This window comes from Gopherus flavomarginatus, chromosome 7, assembly GCF_025201925.1.
Source record: "Gopherus flavomarginatus isolate rGopFla2 chromosome 7, rGopFla2.mat.asm, whole genome shotgun sequence".
Classification (NCBI taxonomy): Eukaryota; Metazoa; Chordata; order Testudines; family Testudinidae; genus Gopherus; species Gopherus flavomarginatus.
The window spans coordinates 98154712-98179157 of NC_066623.1; the positions used below are offsets into that span (position 1 = coordinate 98154712).

Below are 24446 nucleotides of genomic sequence, written 5' to 3' on the forward strand. Positions count from 1 at the left end.
GAAATAAGGCATGAGGGCATATTGAACAATGAATATAAAACAGACTATTGAATAGCTGCTCATTCAAAAAGCACAGTCCATCCTGGGCACTAAATAAAGCAGGGGTCCTGGGGGAAAATACAATGTGATTATGTAATTAAAGACTGTATCATAAGGCATACACGGAAGAGGGCTGAATTAAGGTTGCACAGGCAGCCTTACTGTTCCCATTTCCTAACCTTTCGCTGTGTGACTTTACAACATTAATATACTTCTAATGCTGTTTTGGGAATGTTATTGGAAAGAAACATCCCTCCCACTCCCCTACATACAAATATGAATTGTCCTATGGCTGAGTCAAACAGCAGGAGGTTTCAAATTATTCAGTTACTGTACCTGGCAGGCCAACAAAGCTAATAATGAACTTGAGACATGGAGACTTGAACTGTGACACAGTGCCCTGCTAAGAGTCAGAAAAGGAGTTGGACAGTCTAGAGGGGAGAGACCTTGAACTAATGCTTTTCTCTAACCTCAAGGGCTTGGGGCCTAGTTGGACAAATCTATGGACTCTTAGATGTGGATATGCTCTGAATACCATCGGTTTTTGTTTTAAAAAGAATGTCCCTTGTTTAGTTAAGGTCTTTGTGGTCTTAGACTGTTTTGGATATATTCATATATAGCCCAGAGGATTATTACAGTAGAATCCACTTAGTGATGTGAAAGTCCGTTGAGTTGCATTGCATTAGTTTGGGACTACAGTGAGCTTCCCTATAGCAGTTGATTATAATGAGTTCTATATTAGATTGTTTTTAAAAAACTGAGAAAAAGGTAGAGTGTAATAAGTAGAACTCCTTGACCTGCTTTGAATGTACAATACCTAACACTGTAATTATTATGGGGAAGTTGTGCTACTGTTAGTCCACAAATTCATGGCATAGTTCACAAACTCTGAATCCAATGTATATTTTCTATGACAATTAAATATCCCCAACCTGAAGAACAGCTCTGTGTAGCTTAAAAGCTTGTCTCTTATACCAACAAAAGTTGGACCAATAAAAGTAGGGGCTGTCAAGCGATTAAAAAAATTAAGCGTGCTGTTAAACAATAATAGAATACCATTAATCTAGAAAACATCCAAAATACTTAATAAATTTCAGTTGATATTCTATTGTTTAACAGTGCGATTAATCACAATTAATGTTTTTAAGTGCAATTCATTTTTTGGAGTTATTCACGTGAGTTAACTGCGATTAATTGACAGCAATAAGTAAAAGATATTATTATCTCATCCACCTTGTTTCTCTAAGATCCTGGGACCATCACAGCTACAACACCGCAAACAAATATCCCTTTTAGTATGTTGGAAAATCATTTTCCTTACAGCTAAATTAACAATATGTTACAACAATGGCAAATGACATTTACACAGGTAAATTACCTTGTTATTACTTCCTCCACCATTACCTGGCTAGTAACCAAACACAGACATGCTCTAACATGCTCTAACTTTATGTTAAAAAGAAAATTTTGAAAAACTTCCTTAGAAACAATGCTATCTCTGCCAAATACTATCTGGGATTTTCCTCTCCCTTCATTTTAGTGACTTTTTCCATGAAAATGGGCTCTTTTTTTCTAAAGAGTTTATCTTGATTCTTACTCTCATTTGTACTCAGACCTCTTTGACCAGATAGGATAGTAACGTCCTCAGCAGTCAACTGATCAGAATATTACATAAGGAGTTAGTAGTAGTATACATGTGATTGTTTAAAAATACTAATACTTATTTTTGTACCAGTGCTGCTAGTAGTAAAACAAGGGATGCAAAATTTATAACAAAAATTACACACAATTTAATGCAGGGTAGTAATTTCAAGTGGGATTAGAGTGGACCGATCCACATCCTGTAAACTGTGTCCTCAAACCGTCTTGGTTTTCATTTTCTAATAATCCCACCCAATTAGAATTTTTATAGTGCTTTGCATAAGAGTCAAAATACTATGCAAATGTTACTGTATTACCACTCTCAAAACAGCAAAATAAGCATACTGTAGAACCTCAGTTTATAAGCACCTCAGGAATGGAGGTTGTTCATAACTCTGAAATGTTTGTAACTCTGAACAAAATGTTATGGTTGTTCTTTCAAAAGTTTACAACTGAACACTGACTTAATACAGCTTTGAAACTTTACTTTGCAGAAGAAAAATGCTGCTTGTAACCACCTTAATTTAAATTAAACAAGCATAGAAAGTTTATCTTGTCAAATCTTTTTTTAAGCTTCCCCTTTATTTTTTTAGTAGTTTACATTTAATACTATACTGTACAGTGTTTGCTTTTTTTTGCTCTCTCCTATCTGATTACGTACTTCCAGTTCCAAAAGAGGTGCGTGGTTGACTGGTCAGTTCTTAACTCTGGTATTGATAAATCAGAGGTTCTACTGAATCACACTTCTAAAGATTGGAAAACTGAGGTAAAGAGACGTTAAGCAGCTTGTCCTGCATCCCACAGGAAGTCTGTGGCCGATCCAGAACTTCATCTAGACTAATATTTCTCAAATGCGGCCACTGTGGCCTCATGCGGCCACCAGGGGGTTTCCCTGCGGCCACTGCAGTTTCCCATGCACTGTGTGGGGGGGAGCATCAGCCCCTCCCCTTCCTCCCTGTTGCTTCTGCATGTGCCGCCTCTCTGGACACACAGGTGGGACACACAATGCTTAAGGAGCAAGATGAGGTGGCGAAAAGGCGAGAAGGGAGGGTGAGGAGGCAAGTGGTGAGGCGAGTAGGGGGGCCTGGTAGGGGAGCGAGGAGGTGAGCAGTGAGCCAGCAGCAGGGTGAGCGAACTGGCTGTGAGCAGGGGAGTGAGGAGGTGATCAGGGGTGTGTGTGAGGAGGCGAGCGGTGAGGCAAGCAGCTGGCGGGGGGATGAGGAAGTAAGTGGTGAAGCGAGCGGTGGGTAGGGGGTGAGGAGGCAAGAGGTGAGTGGCAGAGAAGCCCTGGTGGAGGAGTAAGGAGGTGAGTGGCGAGCCAGTAGCAGGGTGAGGAGGGTGGGTGGGGGTCTGGCTGTGAGGAGGCGAGTGGGGCTGGGGTGAAGAGATAGGCGGACGAGGGGTGGGAGGGTGGCGAGGTAAGGGCGGAGGAGGCCCTAGTGGAGGAGTAAGGAGGCGGGTGGGGGAGTGAGGAGGTGAGCGATGAGCCAGCCGCAGGGTGAGTGGGTGAAGGTGAGGGGGAATGACTGGCTATGAGCGGGGGAGTGAGGAGTTGAGCAGGCGGGTGTGTAAGGAGGCGAGTGGTGAGCCAGCAGCAGGGTGAGCGAACTGGCTGCAAGCAAGGGAGTGAGGAGGTGAGCAGGGGTGTGTGTGAGGAGGCGAGTGGTGAGGCAGCAGCACGGTGAGCAAACTGGCTGTGAGCAGAGGAGTGAGGAGGTGAGCAGGGGTGTGTGTGAGGAGGCGAGTGGTGAGCCAGCAGCAGGGTGGGGAGGGTGAGTGGAGGTCTGTTTGCGAACAGAGAAGTGAGAAGGTGAGTGGCGAGGTGGAGAGGGGGCTAGCAGAGAAGTAAGGAGGCGAATGGTGAGCCAGCAGCAGGGTGACAAGGCAGGCAGGGGGTATGGCTGCAAGCGGGGGAGTGAGGAGGCGAGTGGGGGGAGTGAGGAGGGACACGGGAGGCGAGTGATGGGCGGGGAGTGAGGAGGTGAGCAGTAGGCACATGGCCAGTGGGTGGAGCTCCTCTTTGGGGAGGCTAGCCCCCGTCTGCACCGACTGCACCCCTTCTGCGTGCACTCCCCCCCCCGCAGCTGGAGCCCCGAGACCCACTGCACCTGAAGCCACAAGCCCCCCACCTGGAGAAGCCCTGAGCGCGCCCCCCCGCGACTGGAGGAACCCTGGGCTGGCTGAAGCCCCTAGCCCCACCACCTGCCTGGAAGAGCCCTGGGCCAGCCGCAGCTGCAGCGTGCCTCCCCTCCCCTTCCCAGACCCAAGCCACCCAGATATGTTTTTCATTATTATTTGGATTTCTATTATGTAAAAGCCTTTTTAAATTTACTTCAGAATAGTTATACAAACAACCACTTTTACCAAAAAAGCAAAAGAAGCAATAATAAAAAAGACAAGAACGTGGAAAGCACCTTATTTGTGTTTCTATTCTGTTAGGTCTAGTCAAAAAATAGAGACAACTGTGCATGATTTTTATTATTAAATCTGCAAAAAAATCCCCAAACCTTACATAAATATATTACAATAATTTGGATGTATATATTTGCATATTACTTTATTTATTTTTCCTAAAGTTAATAATTTTAGGAAAAAGTGTAAGTGCGGCCACCAGCAAGAGTTGGTGGCCACAATCTGAGGCCACTCAAAAAATTGTTGCAAGAAACCCTGATCTAGATGGCCTAACTTCCATACTTACATGTGAGCCATAAACTGGGATTTTCAGTAGTGCGTAAGAAAGTTAGGGAACAGGTCCCATTGACTTTCAGCATATCAAAATCTCTCCCAAAATCCTTCTTCTAGTTTCCCAGTTAGGCACCTGATCTGCATTTCCTTAATTAGGGGAAAGACTTTTTGAACTTCATGGGAGTTTTGCCCTAGTAAAGACTGTAGGGTCAACCCCCAAATGTTTGCCTGCCCTCCTCCCCCCACAGGAGATATCTGTCTAAGACCACGTCTACAATAGGAGCTCTTTACTGGACTAGGAATACGAGTATGTGATCCTGGCAGAACTCCTAGTGTGGATGCAATTTATGCTAACCGAACTGTGCTTTTGTAAGTATAGCATAGTCCATTATCCCCCAAGCAAAACAAGCCATACCCGTAAAGTGCAATTTTACTGGTATAATTGAACCTATACTAGGGGCTTCTGCTGGGACAGCTGTATCGGTCAGGGATCATATCACCTCACACTCCTGATCATAGCTATGCCAACAGAAGTTTGGAACGTAGGCAAGGCCTAACCTTTCCATTCATTTCCCATGCCATTCCTTCTAATAAATCCATTGTCTGCTTGTTTCTGGTTCAAGGAGAGATCTGCAAAGAATTTTTAAAAACAAACATTCGCGTTATGCCTTTTTTGTATATAGAAGTCTTGAAAGGCTTTCTAAAAAACAAAAAACAGCGGGTAGTGGAGTGGGTGGTTTTTTTCCTTAGAAATGTAAGGAATGTCAAGTTTGGTCTTCCCTGGTTTTGCTGATGGATTTCTTGGTGGAAGATCTCACAACTCAATTGAAGATGTGGAAGGGTTAAATCCTTAACCAATAGATTGTGTTCATTAAGTATTAGAGTTAAATAAAGTCCCTCTGGACCTTACTAGAGCAAAACTCCTGTAAAGTTCAGAAACCACAAACAAAGAAGTTTTAAACAGTTTAGCATTTAGAATCCCTTTCTTTTGTTCCTCCACTTCCCATCTCGTGGATGTCATAATTTCACTAGGGCCTTGTCTGCAAGAAAAAAGTTGCATCAGTGAACTAAACAGATGTTGTTAAACTGGTGCAACCTGCTTGTGTAGACCAACTTAAGTTTGTTTGTTTTTTTAAACAGAGTAATGGGTAAATATTTAGATTAACCTTTTTTGGAGGAATTCTATGCTTCTTGCTATTTCTAATTAAGGAGCAAGCAGCATAGTTCCAGAAAATAGTAAATTCCATAAGAATTTTGAACATATTTAAATTTCATAGAATTAATGTAATAAGAATATTGTCGTTAAAATTCTTCAAGATAACCCAAAATGTAATGTGTGGCTATAAATTAGTCTGGAACTGAGTGACTAGGTTATAGGACTTGTTGAAAATTTTCCATCAAAAGTGCTTTTTGAAGGAAACTTCAGTTTTTGATTAAATAGTTTTTCATAAGTATTGTCTTTCCATGGAAAAATTTGACTTCTTGTTTAAAAAAAAAAAAAAAGAAAGAAGAGAGAATTTGTTTTTTTTAAACAAAAAGGTTAAACTTTTGACAGGAAAACCCATTTTCTGACCAGTTCTACTTTGTCAGCTTTCATAAAAAATTCTCAAACAACATTCTGCTAAAAATATTACATAACTAGTTATATTTTCTGTATTTCTTTTACTCATACTGTATTGCTGCACAGAGACACGACTTCTGTTTTTCAGAATACTTCTGCTTCTCATTCTTATTCCACACCTGTAGTGAAGTGGTCAGATTCTCCTCTTTTACTCCTGTGGAATCCATTCACATATGGTTTAGACATATGTAACTGTAGCAGTGTAGAATATAGCCCATTATCTGCTATTGTGACTTGACAAAGAGCTGGTGTGTGAAAATGATTATGAAGCCACAGAAGGAACTATGATTTTTCAGATAGGGATGAAGTAGCCAGCACGAGCCAGTGAACTCTTGAGAAACCAATTTTCATAGAAATATTTGTAGTAATAAGTTAGGAATCAGAAATACTGAAAAATTTGATTCTAAATGGAATGTTTTTTGGAGTTTTCTAGCAGGCATTATTGGGTCTGGTTCAAAGGCTGTATATTTTTAACTGCTAGGGTTCCATTTTGCGAAAATCCCAAGACTTGCCACCATGTCCAAACACACTCCTTCTGCATGTGCTGCTGGTAGCAAGGGTTATGCCTTTTGTTGTTGCTGCTCAAATATTACTTTTGGGTGTTTTCTTGGCACTAGGTTATTAATATGGCAGGTTTTATTTCAGACTTTGATAAATATTTTTAACAGATTGTAGGAATACCATAGAAGAAATCTTAATATAAATTGTGAAGCCTTCAAGAGGGTAATATTTAAAAAACAGAAAATTTCCCGAACAAAAAACTGTCCGGGAAATTTACATCTTCACGATGTGGCTGGCATCTGTTATTTACAATGAGATTAATTTACACCCTGGATCAAAACAGCCTAGCAGAGAAAAGAAAAATATAATATTCCTACTGGCTTTTGGATTTTGTCTATCCCGTAACCGCTGCCACTCATATCATACCTTTAGTCCCAGATTTGGACCTTAGCGTCCAAAATATGGGGGTTAGCATGAAAACCTCCAAGCTTGGTTACCAGCTTGGACCTGGTACTTGCTGCCACCACCCAAAAAATTAGAGTGTTTTGGGGCACTCTGGTCCCCCTGAAAAACCTTCCCTGGGGACCCCAAGACCCAAATCCCTTGAGTCTCACAACAAAGGGAAATAATTCTTTTTCCCTTCCCCCCTCCAGGTGCTCCTGGAGAGATACACAGACACAAGCTCTGTGAATCCAAACAGAGTGACTCCCCCTCTCTGTTCCCAGTCCTGGAAACAAAAGGACTTTCCTCTTTACCCAGAGGGAATGCAAAATCAGGCTAGCAAATCCAACACACACAGATCTCCCCCTGATTTCTTCCTCCCACCAATTCCCTGGTAAGTACAGACTTAATTTCCCTGAAATTTCCCAGTAAAGAAAACTTTAACAGGTTTCAAAAAGAAAGCTTTATATGAAAAAGAAAAAAAATACATAAAAATGGTCTCTCTGTATTAAGGTGACAAAATACAGGGTTAATTGCTTAAAAAATATGAATAAACAGCCTTATTCAAAAAGAATACAAATTAAAGCACTCCAGCACTTATATTCATGCAAATACCAAAAAAAAGAAACCATATGACTTACTATCTGATCTCTTTGTCCTTACACTTAAAAACAGAAGATTAGAAAGCAGAAACTACTTCTCCAAAGCTCAGAAAAAGCAGGCAGACAGAAAACAAAGACCCCAGACACAAAATTCCCTCCACCCAAAGTTGAAAAAATCCGGTTTCCTGATTGGTCCTCTGGTCAGGTGCTTCAGGTGAAAGAAACATTAACCCTTAGCTATCTGTTTATGACACAAGGGTTATGCCTTTTGTTGTTGCTGCTCAAATATTACTTTTGGGTGTTTTCTTGGCACTAGGTTATTAATATGGCAGGTTTTATTTCAGACTTTGATAAATATTTTTAACAGATTGTAGGAATACCATAGAAGAAATCTTAATATAAATTGTGAAGCCTTCAAGAGGGTAATATTTAAAAAACAGAAAATTTCCCGAACAAAAAACTGTCCGGGAAATTTACATCTTCACGATGTGGCTGGCATCCGTTATTTACAATGAGATTAATTTACACCCTGGATCAAAACAGCCTAGCAGAGAAAAGAAAAATATAATATTCCTACTGGCTTTTGGATTTTGTCTATCCCGTAACCGCTGCCACTCATATCATACCTTTAGTCCCAGATTTGGACCTTAGCGTCCAAAATATGGGGGTTAGCATGAAAACCTCCAAGCTTGGTTACCAGCTTGGACCTGGTATTGCTGCCACCACCCAAAAAATTAGAGTGTTTTGGGGCACTCTGGTCCCCCTGAAAAACCTTCCCTGGGGACCCCAAGACCCAAATCCCTTGAGTCTCACAACAAAGGGAAATAATTCTTTTTCCCTTCCCCCCTCCAGGGGCTCCTGGAGAGATACACAGACACAAGCTCTGTGAATCCAAACAGAGTGACTCCCCCTCTCTGTTCCCAGTCCTGGAAACAAAAGGACTTTCCTCTTTACCCAGAGGGAATGCAAAATCAGGCTAGCAAATCCAACACACACAGATCTCCCCCTGATTTCTTCCTCCCACCAATTCCCTGGTAAGTACAGACTTAATTTCCCTGAAATTTCCCAGTAAAGAAAACTTTAACAGGTTTCAAAAAGAAAGCTTTATATGAAAAAGAAAAAAAATACATAAAAATGGTCTCTCTGTATTAAGGTGACAAAATACAGGGTTAATTGCTTAAAAAATATGAATAAACAGCCTTATTCAAAAAGAATACAAATTAAAGCACTCCAGCACTTATATTCATGCAAATACCAAAAAAAAGAAACCATATGACTTACTATCTGATCTCTTTGTCCTTACACTTAAAAACAGAAGATTAGAAAGCAGAAACTACTTCTTCAAAGCTCAGAAAAAGCAGGCAGACAGAAAACAAAGACCCCAGACACAAAATTCCCTCCACCCAAAGTTGAAAAAATCCGGTTTCCTGATTGGTCCTCTGGTCAGGTGCTTCAGGTGAAAGAAACATTAACCCTTAGCTATCTGTTTATGACACAAGGGTTATGCCTTTTGTTGTTGCTGCTCAAATATTACTTTTGGGTGTTTTCTTGGCACTAGGTTATTAATATGGCAGGTTTTATTTCAGACTTTGATAAATATTTTTAACAGATTGTAGGAATACCATAGAAGAAATCTTAATATAAATTGTGAAGCCTTCAAGAGGGTAATATTTAAAAAACAGAAAATTTCCCGAACAAAAAACTGTCCGGGAAATTTACATCTTCACGATGTGGCTGGCATCTGTTATTTACAATGAGATTAATTTACCCTCTGGATCAAAACAGCCTAGCAGAGAAAAGAAAAATATAATATTCCTACTGGCTTTTGGATTTTGTCTATCCCGTAACCGCTGCCACTCATATCATACCTTTAGTCCCAGATTTGGACCTTAGCGTCCAAAATATGGGGGTTAGCATGAAAACCTCCAAGCTTGGTTACCAGCTTGGACCTGGTACTTGCTGCCACCACCCAAAAAATTAGAGTGTTTTGGGGCACTCTGGTCCCCCTGAAAAACCTTCCCTGGGGACCCCAAGACCCAAATCCCTTGAGTCTCACTACAAAGGGAAATAATTCTTTTTCCCTTCCCCCCTCCAGGTGCTCCTGGAGAGATACACAGACACAAGCTCTGTGAATCCAAACAGAGTGACTCCCCCTCTCCGTTCCCAGTCCTGGAAAAAAAAGGACTTTCCTGTTTACCCAGAGGGAATGCAAAATCAGGCTAGCAAATCCAACACACACAGATCTCCCCCTGATTTCTTCCTCCCACCAATTCCCTGGTAAGTACAGACTTAATTTCCCTGAAATTTCCCAGTAAAGAAAACTTTAACAGGTTTCAAAAAGAAAGCTTTATATAAAAAAGAAAGAAAAATACATACAAATGGTCTCTCTGTATTAAGGTGACAAAATACAGGGTTAATTGCTTAAAAAAATATGAATAAACAGCCTTATTCAAAAAGAATACAAATTAAAGCACTCCAGCACTTATATTCATGCAAATACCAAAAAAAAGAAACCATATGACTTACTATCTGATCTCTTTGTCCTTACACTTAAAAACAGAAGATTAGAAAGCTGAAACTACTTCTCCAAAGCTCAGAAAAAGCAGGCAGACAGAAAACAAAGACCCCAGACACAAAATTCCCTCCACCCAAAGTTGAAAAAATCCAGTTTCCTGATTGGTCTTCTGGTCAGGTGCTTCAGGTGAAAGAAACATTAACCCTTAGCTATCTGTTTATGACACAAGGGTTATGCCTTTTGTTGTTGCTGCTCAAATATTACTTTTGGGTGTTTTCTTGGCACTAGGTTATTAATATGGCAGGTTTTATTTCAGACTTTGATAAATATTTTTAACAGATTGTAGGAATACCATAGAAGAAATCTTAATATAAATTGTGAAACCTTCAAGAGGGTAATATTTAAAAAACAGAAAATTTCCCGAACAAAAAACTGTCCGGGAAATTTACATCTTCACGATGTGGCTGGCATCTGTTATTTACAATGAGATTAATTTACCCTCTGGATCAAAACAGCCTAAAAAGTTGGACCTTGAGTGAACTTTGGCTGGCCTAAGTCCAATTCTGATTCAGACCGGCTACAAAAAGTGAAGCAAGTGGAGCTCATGGATTGAGGAATGGCTCCAAACAATGGGTCTAATTAAAAAAACAACACACCAGTAGGGGGTCCTCGGTTCATTACAAGCACACCTGGATCTCCAGGCAAAACCACTGTTTGTGGTGGGCATGCCCCATTTCATCTTTGAGACTATCTTTAACAGCTGCCAGTTTGTCAGCCTGTCTCCATAAGCATGATTGTTCTGTTAACTGCTGATGTGTTATTGGAAATACCCTAGGACTAAACATCGCAAATGTCTGGTAGCATTATAGTCACTAGGCATAGCAGATGTTGTGGGGAGCAGAGTGAGGCAATCATTAGGATAGCTGGGTCGTAGTTTTAAAGGTTGAGAGGAGGACTTTAGAGTAGACATAGAGTTTGACTGACACTGTGTGTGTGATTTCTTCTTAGTCTGCACTATTTAGATGGCAGGCCTCTGCATGCTGCACTAGTTGCAGCTTCTGAAGAACCTTTCAGGGTCCACCTCAGCCGTAGGCCAGTCTGGAGATGACAAGTGCATCATCATAAACTTGCTATGGGTTCCAGATCTGTTTTTAATTTCCTTGGTCAAAAAGAATTAGATCTAGAATCTGAAAGTTGCAGGCACATGTGTACACAATTATTATTGTAACCCACACTTAGACTGTAAGCTCTTTGGGGCAGGAGCTATCTTTTTTTTTTTTTTTTTTTTTTGTGCACAACCCCTAGCACAGTGAGGTCCTGGTCTATGATAGTGTTTCTACTTCTTGGGGAATTCTGTGCCACTGGGCATGCACAGAATTTATGTCCCCTGCAGATTTCTTTGCTTCCCCACAGAAGAATGACATTCTGACAGGGAAGCAAAGAGAAGCCACAAGAGCAGTCATGTGACTCTCCCCAGCAATATGTTTCAGGAGCCCAGGGCGGCTGACAGAGCAGTAAATCCCCGTGGGGCAGGAGGCGGGACTGGGGAAGACCTAGCTGGTGGATCCTACCTTGCGCCAGGCTCAGCTACTAGTCCCAGCTCGGCTGGGGAGGACAGGACTACTTCTTCCCTTGCATGGCATCTGGGGCCTGGCAGACCCATCCTCAGATTCCTCCTCTGGCTGAAGGAAGCTCTGCAAGCTCCTCCCTCACCCCCACTTCCTACACCCATTGCTGCTCAGCTGCAGGGGGAGGGATCCCTGTATAGGGAGCTGCTCCCCCATCTGCCCAACCGCCGTGCATTCAGACCCCCTCATACCCAGACCCTCCTGCCTCACCTCACCTCCCTGCACTCAGAACCTCCTTCACTACCCCCCCCCGATGAACCCCACTCCCCGAGCACCTAGACCATCCCAACGAGACACCCGGATCCCAACCCCACCGAGCCCCAATCAGCTGCATCTGGACCCTCCCATACACCCTCCTGCCGAGCTCTATCCCCCTCACATCCAGACCCTCCCCCGACTGAGCCCCAATCGACTTTGCCTGGACCCCTCTGCAGAGTCCCATTACTGTTGCACCCAGAACCCCTCCAACAAGCCCCTGTGCATCCAGATTCCCCCTGCACCTGGATCCCCCACTGAGCCACCCGCACTCAGATTGCCCCACATCGAACCCTCTCAGCCCACACCTGGATCCACCCACACTCAGCCCCTTCGCACTTGAATCCTGCTGGGCTGAGCCAGCCTGCCTGCCCACGCCTGGTGCACTTGACACAGAGAGGCAGGGCCCTGGAGTGTTTCTGAGGCAGGCCCGTCAGTCTGTGTCAGACTTGGGTGCAGCCTCACCACTGAGTCCGTGTCCTGGGAGGAGCTACACAGTGATCTCCCACTTCTGTGCGGCCAGTGGCCTACCATGCTGGAGCCTCCACATTTATTTGACAAATAAATTTTGTATAATTTTGCAGAATTTTAAAATACTGTGCACAGAATTTTTTTTTGGTGCAGCACTTTTAATTTTTGGCAGAGAATGTCCTCCTCCAGTCAAAGGATTATAGTGGAAGTTCTTCCTCAGCCTAGACTGTAGTATCACTATAGTGAAAGTGAGATGGAGTAGTGGCAGCTAAACCTTAGTCTTTACCTAAGCAGAACTCTACCAGTTGCGGTGTAGTGGAACAGTCGCATGTACGCAGCGGTAAGGCAGCAGGAGGTAGAGTAGGAAAGGGCTGCCACTACCAGCATATAGAGTCATCATTACTGGGCTGGCTACTAGCCAGTCCTAGGACTATGATTGCCAGTAGCAGCTACTTTCAGCAAAAAGTGTGTGCTGTTGGCTGGAGAAAGCATTGGTCCTCCAGCCCTACCCCCAGTGAGCCAGCACTGTCTGTTAGGGCTGGCATCTTTACCTTTCATGTGGTGGGGAAGCATTTAGTTAATCCAAAATGTACCCCAAAAGTGTTTTAATTCTTTCATTGTATTGGTGTACGTAACACAACTGTTATAGCAATGACAGTAAATATTCTTAATGAAGGCGTACGAAAGACGCTTGAAATATAGTGTGGATTTTAAATGATTTTACATCATTTTTCTTTCAAAATGTATTTTAAAAAAATGAATTTTGATACCGAATCCAATAATATCAAGAAGACTATATAATAAAAGCTAAGTTATTGAGCAGAGATTGATTGTCCCCAGAAGTTTATTGTAAATGAAACAGCACTTACTGTTCTTTGGTATTCCTGGAATTGTTACTATAATTGGAAACAAGAGTTATGAGTTAAGTGTAGCAAAAGAGCAGTGAGTTGAAAAGCAATAGTTCTGACTTATTATAAGGTTTACAAGAAGCCAGGATAGGCTTTTCATTTTCCTTTCACATTTTAAAGCTGTGGTACAATTTTTATGATTCATTATATATGCGCTGGTCAGAATTTTTAATTTTATGGCTTCACAAACATTAAAATAGAGTATATCCTGGTTATGAGGAAGTCTTATCGTAAAGGGAGTCTTTATCATAAGGTGAGTTGCCCTAGTAAGATCCTTGCATTTAAATTCTATCTTTCTGTACAGAAATAATTATTGGCTTCTTTGTATATCCCAGTAATCTTCTCCATTATTTTCCCTTATCAAAACCTTGTTATTAGGCAGGGATGTGTCTGGAAACTCTAATTAGGAATTAGCAAGGTTGGTGAATGGAAGGTGCATGTGATTTACTTGCTGATGTGTGCTACATTGCCATTTTGTGTATTTATGTTTGGTAGTATTCAAAATTTGCTAGCCATTTCCAAATACAAAGGAAGATGCACTAGGTAGACTGTCCAAGTTGCTCAGGTGTGTGTTGGAACTAAGCTGTAAGGGATACCAAGCTACATTAAAGTCTGTGGTATAGAATTGAGCTCTAATACTGCTGCAGCAAAAAAGAATGATCTCTTAGCTCAAGTGTGCATTTAGAGGAAATGCCGGACACAAGTGGAAGGATCTTCTTATGGCCAGCACCATGGATAATGATGTGATGTGGTAAACAGAAGTCTGTTACCTTGAGAATTGGAATTATTTTATAGGCCACCCCCAAAATGCTGAAGTTGCCTTTGGAGATTGCCACAGAATGTGTGGGGAAATACATGAGACTTTTATGCATCAAACCTTATAAACGAAGCAAGTTCTCCTTCAATTCAGAGAGCAGACCTACTGGTTTAGGCCACAGAAATCAGTAGCTCAGTTCCTTGCTCAATGAAATTCTTCAGAAGTAAATATAATCCCTGCATTTGATGTTCACTCACTTGAGTAACTTCCTGCATTCTGCACAGTCCACTTAAGGATTTTCAATTTTTATTTTTGCTTGCCAGAAATTTCATCTACTTTAGGGTTCCAGTCCTACTTGCTTTATGCACCAACGTTGTCTGGACATCCCAGTTTACAGGGACAGACCCAGAGGTTCTGGCTTGCAAAGTGAGACATTTAAGGTGGGATTTATAAAGGGGATTTAGGCACCTAAATCCAGTATTTAGGCACCACTGGCATTTACAAACCCCCTGCTCAGTTGCCACCTAACCCTGTAAGTCCTTAAACTTGCTAGGCACCTAAGTTTCTGCTGTTAAAGTCTCCAAGGTGGCTGTATTTTAGCAACTGGACATTTATGCATCTGCCTAAATCCTATTACTATCCAGGAGTTTGACATCTTAATCATGGGATTGGCAGATTAGCTGGGAGAAGACCTGTCTTTACCACTAGGCCTGATCCAGTAGATTTTCTGAGAACATGTCTAACCTCCCCTTCCATCCAAGCTAGCACAAGTGAGAGGGAGTAGGAGGTATGGTGGTGACCCCCTTATACTCTAGTGGGTAGAGTACTCACCCAGGAGGTGGGAGACCCAAGTTCAAATCCTTGGTTCCCATCAGGCAGGGAGGAGGGTTGAACCTGGGTCTCCCACCTCCTGGGTAAGTGTTCTAACTATTGGGCTAAAGGTTAAGGGGGGGCACCTCTGCTTCCTTGATATTTCTTGAAAAAGTGTTGAACTGCCTTAGGTACCTAACTCCAGGAGATGATTCATCACTGTGAAACTGGAGTGGAGCTAGGCACCTAAGTTCCTTTGAGGGGTGGGGCTTAGGCCACACCCTTCTCCTCTGCATTTTCTATTGGCTATTTTAGGCAGCTCCCTGCTCAACGTGCTGGCTTTTGTGAATCCCCTTCTCAGGCACCTAACTCTCCCTGCATTGTATAGGGAACCTGGTTACCTAACACAGGGCTGTGAACTCTGCTAGGCAACAAGGGTACCTAAAGGTTAGGTGCTGCAATGCTGAGCATAACTGTGTCTCTCTTGTGAATCCCACCTTTAGTCACCTGTCCCACTGGGGCTACTGTGATGCAAGCTTCCCTGCAGCAGCAGCACCTGCTTCCCTTCTCTCTCAGTACACGTTAGGCATCTCTCTGCTGTTTAAGTGCTGCACAGCTGAATTTTGCTACTAAGAGCAGCTCCATGAGCTATAGGGCTCTTCACAATAGGGGAGAGGATTCCAGATTCCAATTGGAAGGAAGGATATAGGAGTCCAGTGAGAATTGGGGGAGAATTTTTTTCATGAAGAGAATAACTTGGTAAGAAGGAGAAGGAAAGGAGAACTGTGGGGAAAACTGTAGAAACTGGAGATGGGGGAGACTGGAGAAGAGGGTAAGAACTGAAAGTAAAAGAGGGAGAGAAAAAAGGCAGATTTTGGAGGAATGGGAGAAAAATGGATGGGGAAACCTTTTCAATTTTTTTCAGGTGAGTACTATTTTGAAAGAAGAAGAGAGAAGAGTTATAATTGGAGGGTAAGGTTAAAAAAAAAAAAAGCAAGAATAAGTGAAATTAGAACACCCTAAAGAAGGAAAAGTGATTATAGAGACAGAAAACGAGAGAGAAGGATGGAGTTGAAATCTACTGTGGAGAGATCAAAAACAAAAAGAGAAGGGACTCGCTTAAAAAATACACTAAGGAGGTGACGCATAGGATAAAGACTGCTTGAATATTAGACTCTTCAGAGTGAGGAAGAATCGACAGCATCAAGAACATTTTGGGTGCTACCAAAATACAAGTAATAAACAAGAGATGAGGCAGGGTCCCTTGGTTTTGGGGTTTGTAAATGATTAGCTGATGCAACCAGAGCTCCATGGGCTCTAATGGGAGCGCCAGGTCCACAAAATGTCTAGGATATGCTCCTAGCTGTATTTTAATAGTTATATTTGAGATGGGACTTTCATTGAAGTCAGTGGAAAAATTCTCATTCAATGCAGTTGGTTGAATGTCCATATATTGTGTGGTTTATAAAACTCCTCAAAACAGCTCCCTTTTGAGTTGACGTTTCTTTTCCTTGTTCCCAGACAGGGTTGGATTGCTTCTGGAAAATTTGAAGAAAATCCATTCTCCTGATTTGGAAGACCAGACATTCAGATAAATGCAGGTGTGTTGTTTTTTTTAAATGAAATACTTATGGAGGCTATGTTTTTTGGCTTTCATTTGAAATGGAATTAGACTTCAGTAGACACATTCATTTAGAAGTCTCCCCCCCACCCCATCCCCAAATAAAACCTGGGTTTTTTTTTTGCCAGTCCAACTCTACTATTGCTGTTTCCTTCCAAACAGTGTTCATAATGCAAGTTACTATTCCTGATTTTGTCAAGTTTGCGTATGTAGCACATTCCAGTCTTAAGGACATTGCATTAAAACTGTCTAGTGCTAATGCTGCATTTTGAGATGTGGAAAAAGCAGTGCCCATTTTGGTATGGCACATCAAGTCTAAGAAAAGAAAGAAAAATGTGTTACAAACATATAGTTGTTTTAGCTGCTTTTAACATTCAGCTGAAAAAGCAAGTTAATCAATTTCTTTAAGGCATCTAAAAATAAATCTATATTATATTTTAGCCAGTAGGTTGTGATTTCAGGATGTTGTTACTAAAGGTAATTAGGAATGGGGGTGTTGCAAGACATTGAAAATTTTATTACAATTCTAAAGCAAAGAAAATAAAATTTCCAAAATAACTTTGTGGAGGTCAAAACTTCAGTGTAGAGGTATGTGTGGGGCAGCAGCATTGTTGCCATTGATACATTATTTTACTACTATTTATATTTTAATAAGGGATCACCAAACTGAAAAGGTTGAGAAACCATAAGTATATTCAGAAGCCTACTTAAGATATACTGAAATAATTTTCACTTGTTGGACCTGAACAAAAACCTCGATCTTAGCATCCCAGCCTGAGACCTGAATGTGGCTTCAGCTTTGAGTGAAATATCAAACTTGTCATCACATTTTCTCTGTGAATTTGTTTCCTCTCTGAATGCAGTATCTAAATGTAAAAGAAGATTGCAAAGCCATGGCTTTCTGTGCAAAACTGAGAAACTCAAAAAAAAGCGAAGTGACCACAGAAGCTCAAGAGCAAGGATTGGAAATATTATTCTATTTGCAAGAGAAGCCTCCCATTCGGTACACCAGTGGCGAGTATACAGCAGAAAACCTGTGCATTGAAGCTGCCCAGAAGTGCTGTGAGTGTTGCAGTATTCAGCTATTACTAAGACAAAATGTATGATAAATAAATTCATCCCTCTCTGGTAATGCAGAAATACTCATGGGGTAGGGTCAGGGCTAGAAAACGTTAAGGGACCTCTTGTGGAATTCTTTTTTGATTATTTCATGGGGAGAAGGGAGAATGAGACTTTCGTCTGCAGAAGAGCTGTCGGTTCTTTACCTAGAATCCAAGGATCCTAGAGGAATGGCAAAAAGCCGTGACCCTCCACTCCAACACTGACACTTCCATTTGTCATTGACTTTAACGTGAGCAAGATTAGGCTGTCTTTCAAGAGGTATCCTATTACACAGTTAAACAAGGCTATTTTCACTGTAACACACCAGTTGGCAAACCTGTTAAGAAACCCTTTCTGCAATAGCAAAGCACATAGATTCAGAATATGGCAGTTGGTCTTATTGGCAAAATAGCCATTCCCAACTCTCCCTAATACTTATCTTGTTACCTGTTTTTCCCCACCCTCGTCTCTCACTTCCATGTGTATGGTCACTGGTGTGTACAATACTAGTACTACACTAGTGTACTGTAAAGTGAGATTAGAATTAAGCACAATTCAAGTTATATAGAAATTTACATCAAAAAGTGTATCAGTATCTTCCATTATGGTCTCAGTTCAGCAAAACACTGAAACAGATGAGTAAGCCATTGAAGTCAATGAAATTTAAGCCCATGTTAAAGTGCTTTGATGAACTGGGACCTATTTAACTAGGGCCCAATGATCTTTTTGCTTATACCAGTTTTACACTCCACTGTCTTCAGTTGAGTTATTTTGACATACTTTGATTTGAGGGGAAGATTCAGGCCATTTAATCAGGCTCTTATTTATGACTGTCTGTTCAGTTTTCCTGAAGCTTCAAAATAAAAAAAGGTTGGGTTCCCCTCTAGCCCCCTTTTGAGGTTGAGACATCCGGTGCTCTCCTCCTCTGTTTCACCTAGTTACTCTACCCTTTCTTCAGGATGAGGTTAGGGAAAATCTCATGGTTAAACTTCATCAAATATATATTCAAGTTGGCTGCTAATGAAAACCATTTATGATAAATTACAGCAGATACTTAAATTCATTTATTATTTATGTTAATAGTTTAAAAGCTGTCAAATACCTCTCTGTATTTATTCTAAACACACACGCTGTCCATTGCCAGTAACTTCTGATGTCTAATTTCTAACCATATCTAGTTAGAGTTGCAAAATCTTCGAAGTGTGATTGAGGGAGCAGGGTTTTCCTAAGGGAACCTCCTTCCACCTTATTTTATGCTAGCTAGGCCCATAGGAGATACCTGATTTATAGGTTCAAAAGTCCCGTTTGTTTTCATTCCTTGTTGCTGCTGTCAGCCTGCCATTTTGTGAAATGCTAGTTTTTGAATAAGGCTCTGAAGCTAGTCTCTGGTGTAAAAGACTTTCTTATCGTGATATACCATCAATCTGCCTCCAGTGCTGCTGGATTACATGAGAGAGCAGTGAGTATCCTGCCCCACATTGTATAACTGTACAGTTGGCGTAGTCAGCATTTATTTTCCTCAATATTTTTGGAATTAGGAAAGCATTTATTTGAGAATGGATTCAGTAAAAACTGAGCGAGAAGCTCAGGATTTGGCCCAAATTCAGGAAACACTTCAGCACATGCTTCAGTGTTGTCCTAAGTAGAGATGCTTTCCTGAGGTACAGGGCCCCTGTGGTGTACATGCTACCAGATAGTGCACTCTTCTTTTATTGACAAGGAAACCCAAAACAGAGAAATTAGATGGCTTCATCCCTGTGAAGACATTATAACCTGTTTTTGTTGTATTTTAAAGGGAGGTTGTCTTCATTCAAAACAAACAACATAGAAACAAGAAGTCAACTGTAGTGTTTTGTTGGAAAACCCTGTGGTGGATTAGTAAACTCAGATGGGATAGTGACATCACTTGCTTTCCTGCCCTTCAGCTAAAGGAAAAGGAATGTTTTTGGTTTTAGCAAAACAAACAGAGGAAATAAATCACAGAATTTTGAACAGTTTTACTAGTACACTCTCCTGGGAGCTGTCAAAAGTGCAGTTCAGATTTCAGTTTGTGAGTTCATTAATTTATTTTTTCTTTTTAACAGCTGTATCTCCATTGTGCCACAATCTCTTTGCTCTATTTGAGGAGAGTAGAAAACTCTGGTATGCACCAAACCATGTTTTCAAAATAGATGACAAGACAGCACTCCGACTCCATTATCGTATGAGGTATGTTGGGACAACTGAAAGATGGATTATTTCAAGATTCCAGTGTGCATGTTTTTTTCAAGAATTGTGTGGCTAGTGTAACATTTAGAGCTGAACTCAGTTTAAAAAAGCAAAAAACCTTTCACAACAAAGTTGAGAGATTAACAACAGGAAAGGCTGAAAAGGTCTCCAGAATGTGTGCATTTTCTACATAACCTTAAAACAACCCCAAAACCACAAAGCTGTAAGTGACAGGACTAACTAAAAATTCACAGTGCAAATGGCTGAGCGCCATGGTCACATAATAATATTCTGTATTTCTGTAGCACTTCCCATCTGAGGTGTTCAAAGTGCAACTATTAAGGAATTTAGCTTCACAAAATATTCTTGTGAGCTAGGAAAATACAGTTGTTATTCCTGTTGTATGCACTGAGAAACTGAGGCACTGAAAAGTTAAGGGCCAAATTTTGTCTCCCCCTACACAGGGTGTGGGTTTTAGAATCGTTCAGCATTGGTTTGCTTGGCTCCCATTGGATTCCCGTCAACTTTAATGGGAATAAAGTCATATCAGTGCTTTTGAACACCTGCTCTCAATTCTAAGGGGAACTGGTGCAATTCCATGATGTGATGAGAGAGAGCACAAGGAGAATTCAAAACTCTGTGAAAGGGATCTGCACATCATCAGATTGTACTTTATTGGCAATTCCTGAGCCACAGCACATGGGGGCTGATGAACCTGTGACTCCATAGGTACACCGACCATTCCTCTCCTCCGTAGAGGAGAGTGCATACAGCTGTAGTAGCAGCTGGGGAGCAGATTCACCATCACTTTTCAGCCTAGGGAAGGATTTCTTCCCCTTTGGATAATCCTTTCGATCTAGCAGAAATTCTAGTACAGACCCCATTCATCTTTCTTCCCTGGTGTTTTTCATGTTGTTTCCCCTCTTGTAGCCCAATACAGTTACTATTCAACATCCTGTACACTGCAAGTGAGGCCCTTCATTTTCAGGTTTTACTGACTTTTGCAGAAAAGTCCCTAGGTGTTACGAAAGTCATTATTTTGTTTTTACATATAATTTGAATTTTGGAAGCTCTGGAACTCGTCAGACCTGGCTCCTCCCTCCAGAAGAAGAGAGGGCAGCTTGTTAACTGGGTTACTGAGCCTCCATGTCACCTTCCAGTGCGGGGAGCTGGGTCAAAAGTACTGGAATGACCCAAGTGCTGGTGTACATGTTGTGGTCAATCTCATACCTACCACATACACATGACCAGTTTTACATGATAGCACAAGAATTATCATTCAAAGCAAATTAAAGTTAGTTAATGCCTTTTCCTGTTAAAATGGGTTGAAAACAACAAACAACAACAGCAACAAAAACTGTATCCAGCTGCATTTCAGAACACAAGAGTTTCTTGGAAAGTTGCGTAAAAACAAAAACAGGAAAAAAAAAGTGTGATATTTCCCCAGAAAACTGCAAAGTTAATTTTTGTACTGATTTGTATCTGCTTTTAAATATTTGTAATAAACCCTGATAAATTCCCAGGAGATCTTAAAACAAAAACTGAAAATGAAGAACCTTCATTACAATCTAGAGAACAAGTTTTATCTTGAGGAATAAATTTTTCCAGAATGTTTGGGCATTCTGGCATTTTCCAAGGGCAAGGACACTAATAGTTGGGTCCCTGTTAGCTCCACTAGTCACATCTCTAAGAACATACTTTTATATATCAACATCCCCTCTTTAACTTGTCATTTACCTAAAATAAAAAACACAATCTTTTGGATTCATCTTGAGATTTGGGGCAAAAAATTAGCTTTAATTTGTTTGTGTGCAATGTTGCATATTTCAGTACTTATCTGAATATTTGCACCTATGCTTCATAAATTGTCTCATACCCCTGGTGGTGATAGAACTGACATGTACAAACCTCCGTTGTTCCAAGAAAAATCTACACATACAGGACACTTCACCTGCATGGAGAAAAGAGATCGTGCACACACTGGTAATGCAAATACAGGCCAGGATAAGGCCCATTTGACAGTTTGGCTCTTCGAAGTTTAAGGAATTCTAATCGTGAATAAATCTGTACCATGTCACTGTTGCTTTTGTGATTGGAGAAGTGTGAGGGAAAGGGAATGTATGTTATTCAGGGAAATTATTGTCTGTAATGAACAAAAAAGATCTTGGCTTTTCAGAGATTACCTTCAGTGTTATGTACTATATGTTTGTTAGGGAAACAATATTACTATAATCTGGTCTGTTCCTTTAACAGGCCTTCTTTATAAGCAGTGGTAATATCTTAAAGTAAACTAATTTCAGGTTTAAACTGTTGTTATTAAGTGCAGTAGATTAACACTAGATAATAATGGAATTGAGTGACTTGAATTGCTGAGAAAAGCTCTTGGGAATCTAATGGTCTCACAGAATATTTATTGCTCTAACTTGGTTCAAGAGGTCAATCAGGTCAACTACATACCAGAAAAATCTTGATGTTTTCTCGGTACAACAGGAACTCAGGGCAATTTCCCCTGATAGTCCTCTGTAATATTTCTGGTGTGCAGTTTCTTCTTTTTAAAGGAAGACCTTAATTTATATTTATTTGTATCATATTCTATATAACATAAGAAAATTGCAATTGTAGGAACTTTAATCACTGACTCAGTAATACTGTTTTTAACTAACCACATTGCATGAATATATTACTAATTCATAAAAATAACTCCCCATATAGTCAGATTATGTTTGTATGTTTCTGCTTTGGTGAGTCAATGGTGACAATTCCCAGAATTACTACTTATTTCTGTTATATATTATTAAAGTTCCTGGTAGTTTCCATTGTAAGACCCTGTTATCCGTTGCTTATAACTTTGCCAGACTTTAACTAGTTGTGCTGAAATTTTCCATGCCAAGTGTCTACCTCAGGCTGATTTTTAATTTCAGCCAAAATTGTTCAGCCATTTCCGAGAACAAAGCTAGAGGAAAATCTGTTGTTTTGACCATGTTAAAAAAATTCTGGCCACATTTTCACAGTGAAACTCTACCCAAATAGGCCTTTGAATAAAAATTGCAGTTTGCATACATTCAGTGGAGACTTCATCCACAGTAGGCATGCTTTAGCCCAGGGCTGAGTAGGATTTTCCCTACATTTGCAGCTCCGAGCTGTTGTGAGCCATGTTGGGTCCAAATCTGGGCACTGGAGGTAAGAGCATGGAGACTGTGTTATGTGCTATCCGTGACCTCCCTGATGGGCCCAGGCAGTATGGAGGGGGAAGCTGCATGACCTTGAATGCAGGGCGGTAAGAGCTGGACTGGATAGGGAGTAGGTTGGGACAAAGAGCCTGGGAACTATGAGAGGAAACTGCAACTGTCTGAGCATAGAGACTGAGTATGAACAAGTGAGGAGGGGAGACAAATCTGATGAGGAGCTGGGGTTTGGAGATGGGCAAAGAGACTTGGACTAGGAGCTGGGGGAATACTGAGGTTGGACAAGGAGTCTGGTGAGAGGTTTGGGACTGAGAGCCAATGGAGACTGGGAACATGGCCTGGGTGGGAGGGTTTATTAGAGGCTAGAGTGGGGGAGAGAGATCAGATGAGGAGTCAGGAGTAGGGAGTGACTGGGACTTGGATAAGAAGTCTGAGGAGAGGAGACTGGAACTGGCAAAGTAAGGAGAATAGAACTGGGACAAGGAGCCAGTGGTGGTGAAGAGACAGGACTGGACTAGCAGTGGTTGGAGGGGATGGAGCAGAATGGGTCAAACTTGTGGGGATTGGCCAGAAGAGCCTGTGCCCACTAGAGCACCTTCCCCTTTAGAACCTGGAATGGAACCCCGGATTCCTGAGTCTCATCATTCCTCTGCTGTCAGCAAATACACCTCTACCCCGATATAACACGAATTCAGATATAATGTGGTAAAGCAGCGCTCCAGCGGGGCAGGGCTGTGCGCTTGGTGGATCAAATCAAGTTCGATATAACGCAGTTTCACCTATAATGCGGTAAAATTTTTTGGCTCCCAAGGACAGCGTTATATTGAGGTAGAGGTGTATCTATGAAACTCAATGGCAAGGTGTGTATCTTTGGCCCATCTAGGGCTGGGCCATATAGACGATGACCATTTATTGCTGCTATCAGTTATTCCATTAGCTTAAGTGGCAGAGGGCTGTGTGGTGGATCTGTAGGTTCTGACCCTGCTGATGACCCATGTGGAGGTCAGTATGATGCCATGTTATGGAATTTCTATTTTCAATTTGCTTTTTAAAAAACTTAGAAAAGGTCACATGCAAACTTACTTAAAGGGACAGGTTGCAAAGTCAGTCCTTTGAAAAAACTAGTGTGTGTTATCATTAATGACTGTATCATAATGGATGCACATAAGGAATCTGAATTAAGGTTGAACAGGCATCTTTTAATTCTGGCATTTCCTGCGTTCTGAGTGCTTAGCTTTGCAACTTTGGATTTTTTTTAATATCATTTTTGTGTGTATAATATGTATAAAAATATGATGAAAGTACATGGCTCAGTCATTCCAAATGCTTTAAATGTTTAGGTTTCTGTGCCACTATTGAACGTTTCTAATTTAGGCTTTTGGTGAGTGAGATTTTTTTCCATATATTATCAGTCAGTCAATCTTCAGAGCATGTACATACCAGCAGCTTACACTTTA

At 41.2% G+C, this 24446-nt stretch overlaps 1 protein-coding gene across 7 annotated transcripts in view; it reads left to right on the forward strand.

The window, feature by feature from the left end:
* JAK1 (Janus kinase 1) overlaps nucleotides 1–24446 on the forward strand; it is a 107178-nt gene that overhangs the window by 48766 nt on the left and 33966 nt on the right. For 3 of the 7 annotated variants that reach the window (XM_050961973.1, XM_050961971.1, XM_050961975.1), the window contains 3 exons: nucleotides 16396–16475; nucleotides 17359–17557; nucleotides 19681–19804. In XM_050961973.1, coding sequence (XP_050817930.1) covers nucleotides 16470–16475; nucleotides 17359–17557; nucleotides 19681–19804 — 329 coding nt within the window. In that variant the 5' untranslated portion in view covers nucleotides 16396–16469. Of the gene's footprint in view, nucleotides 1–16395; nucleotides 16476–17352; nucleotides 17558–19680; nucleotides 19805–24446 lie in introns of those variants that run through there. The other 4 variants (XM_050961972.1, XM_050961976.1, XM_050961978.1 and 1 more) reach the window with 4 other exon arrangements.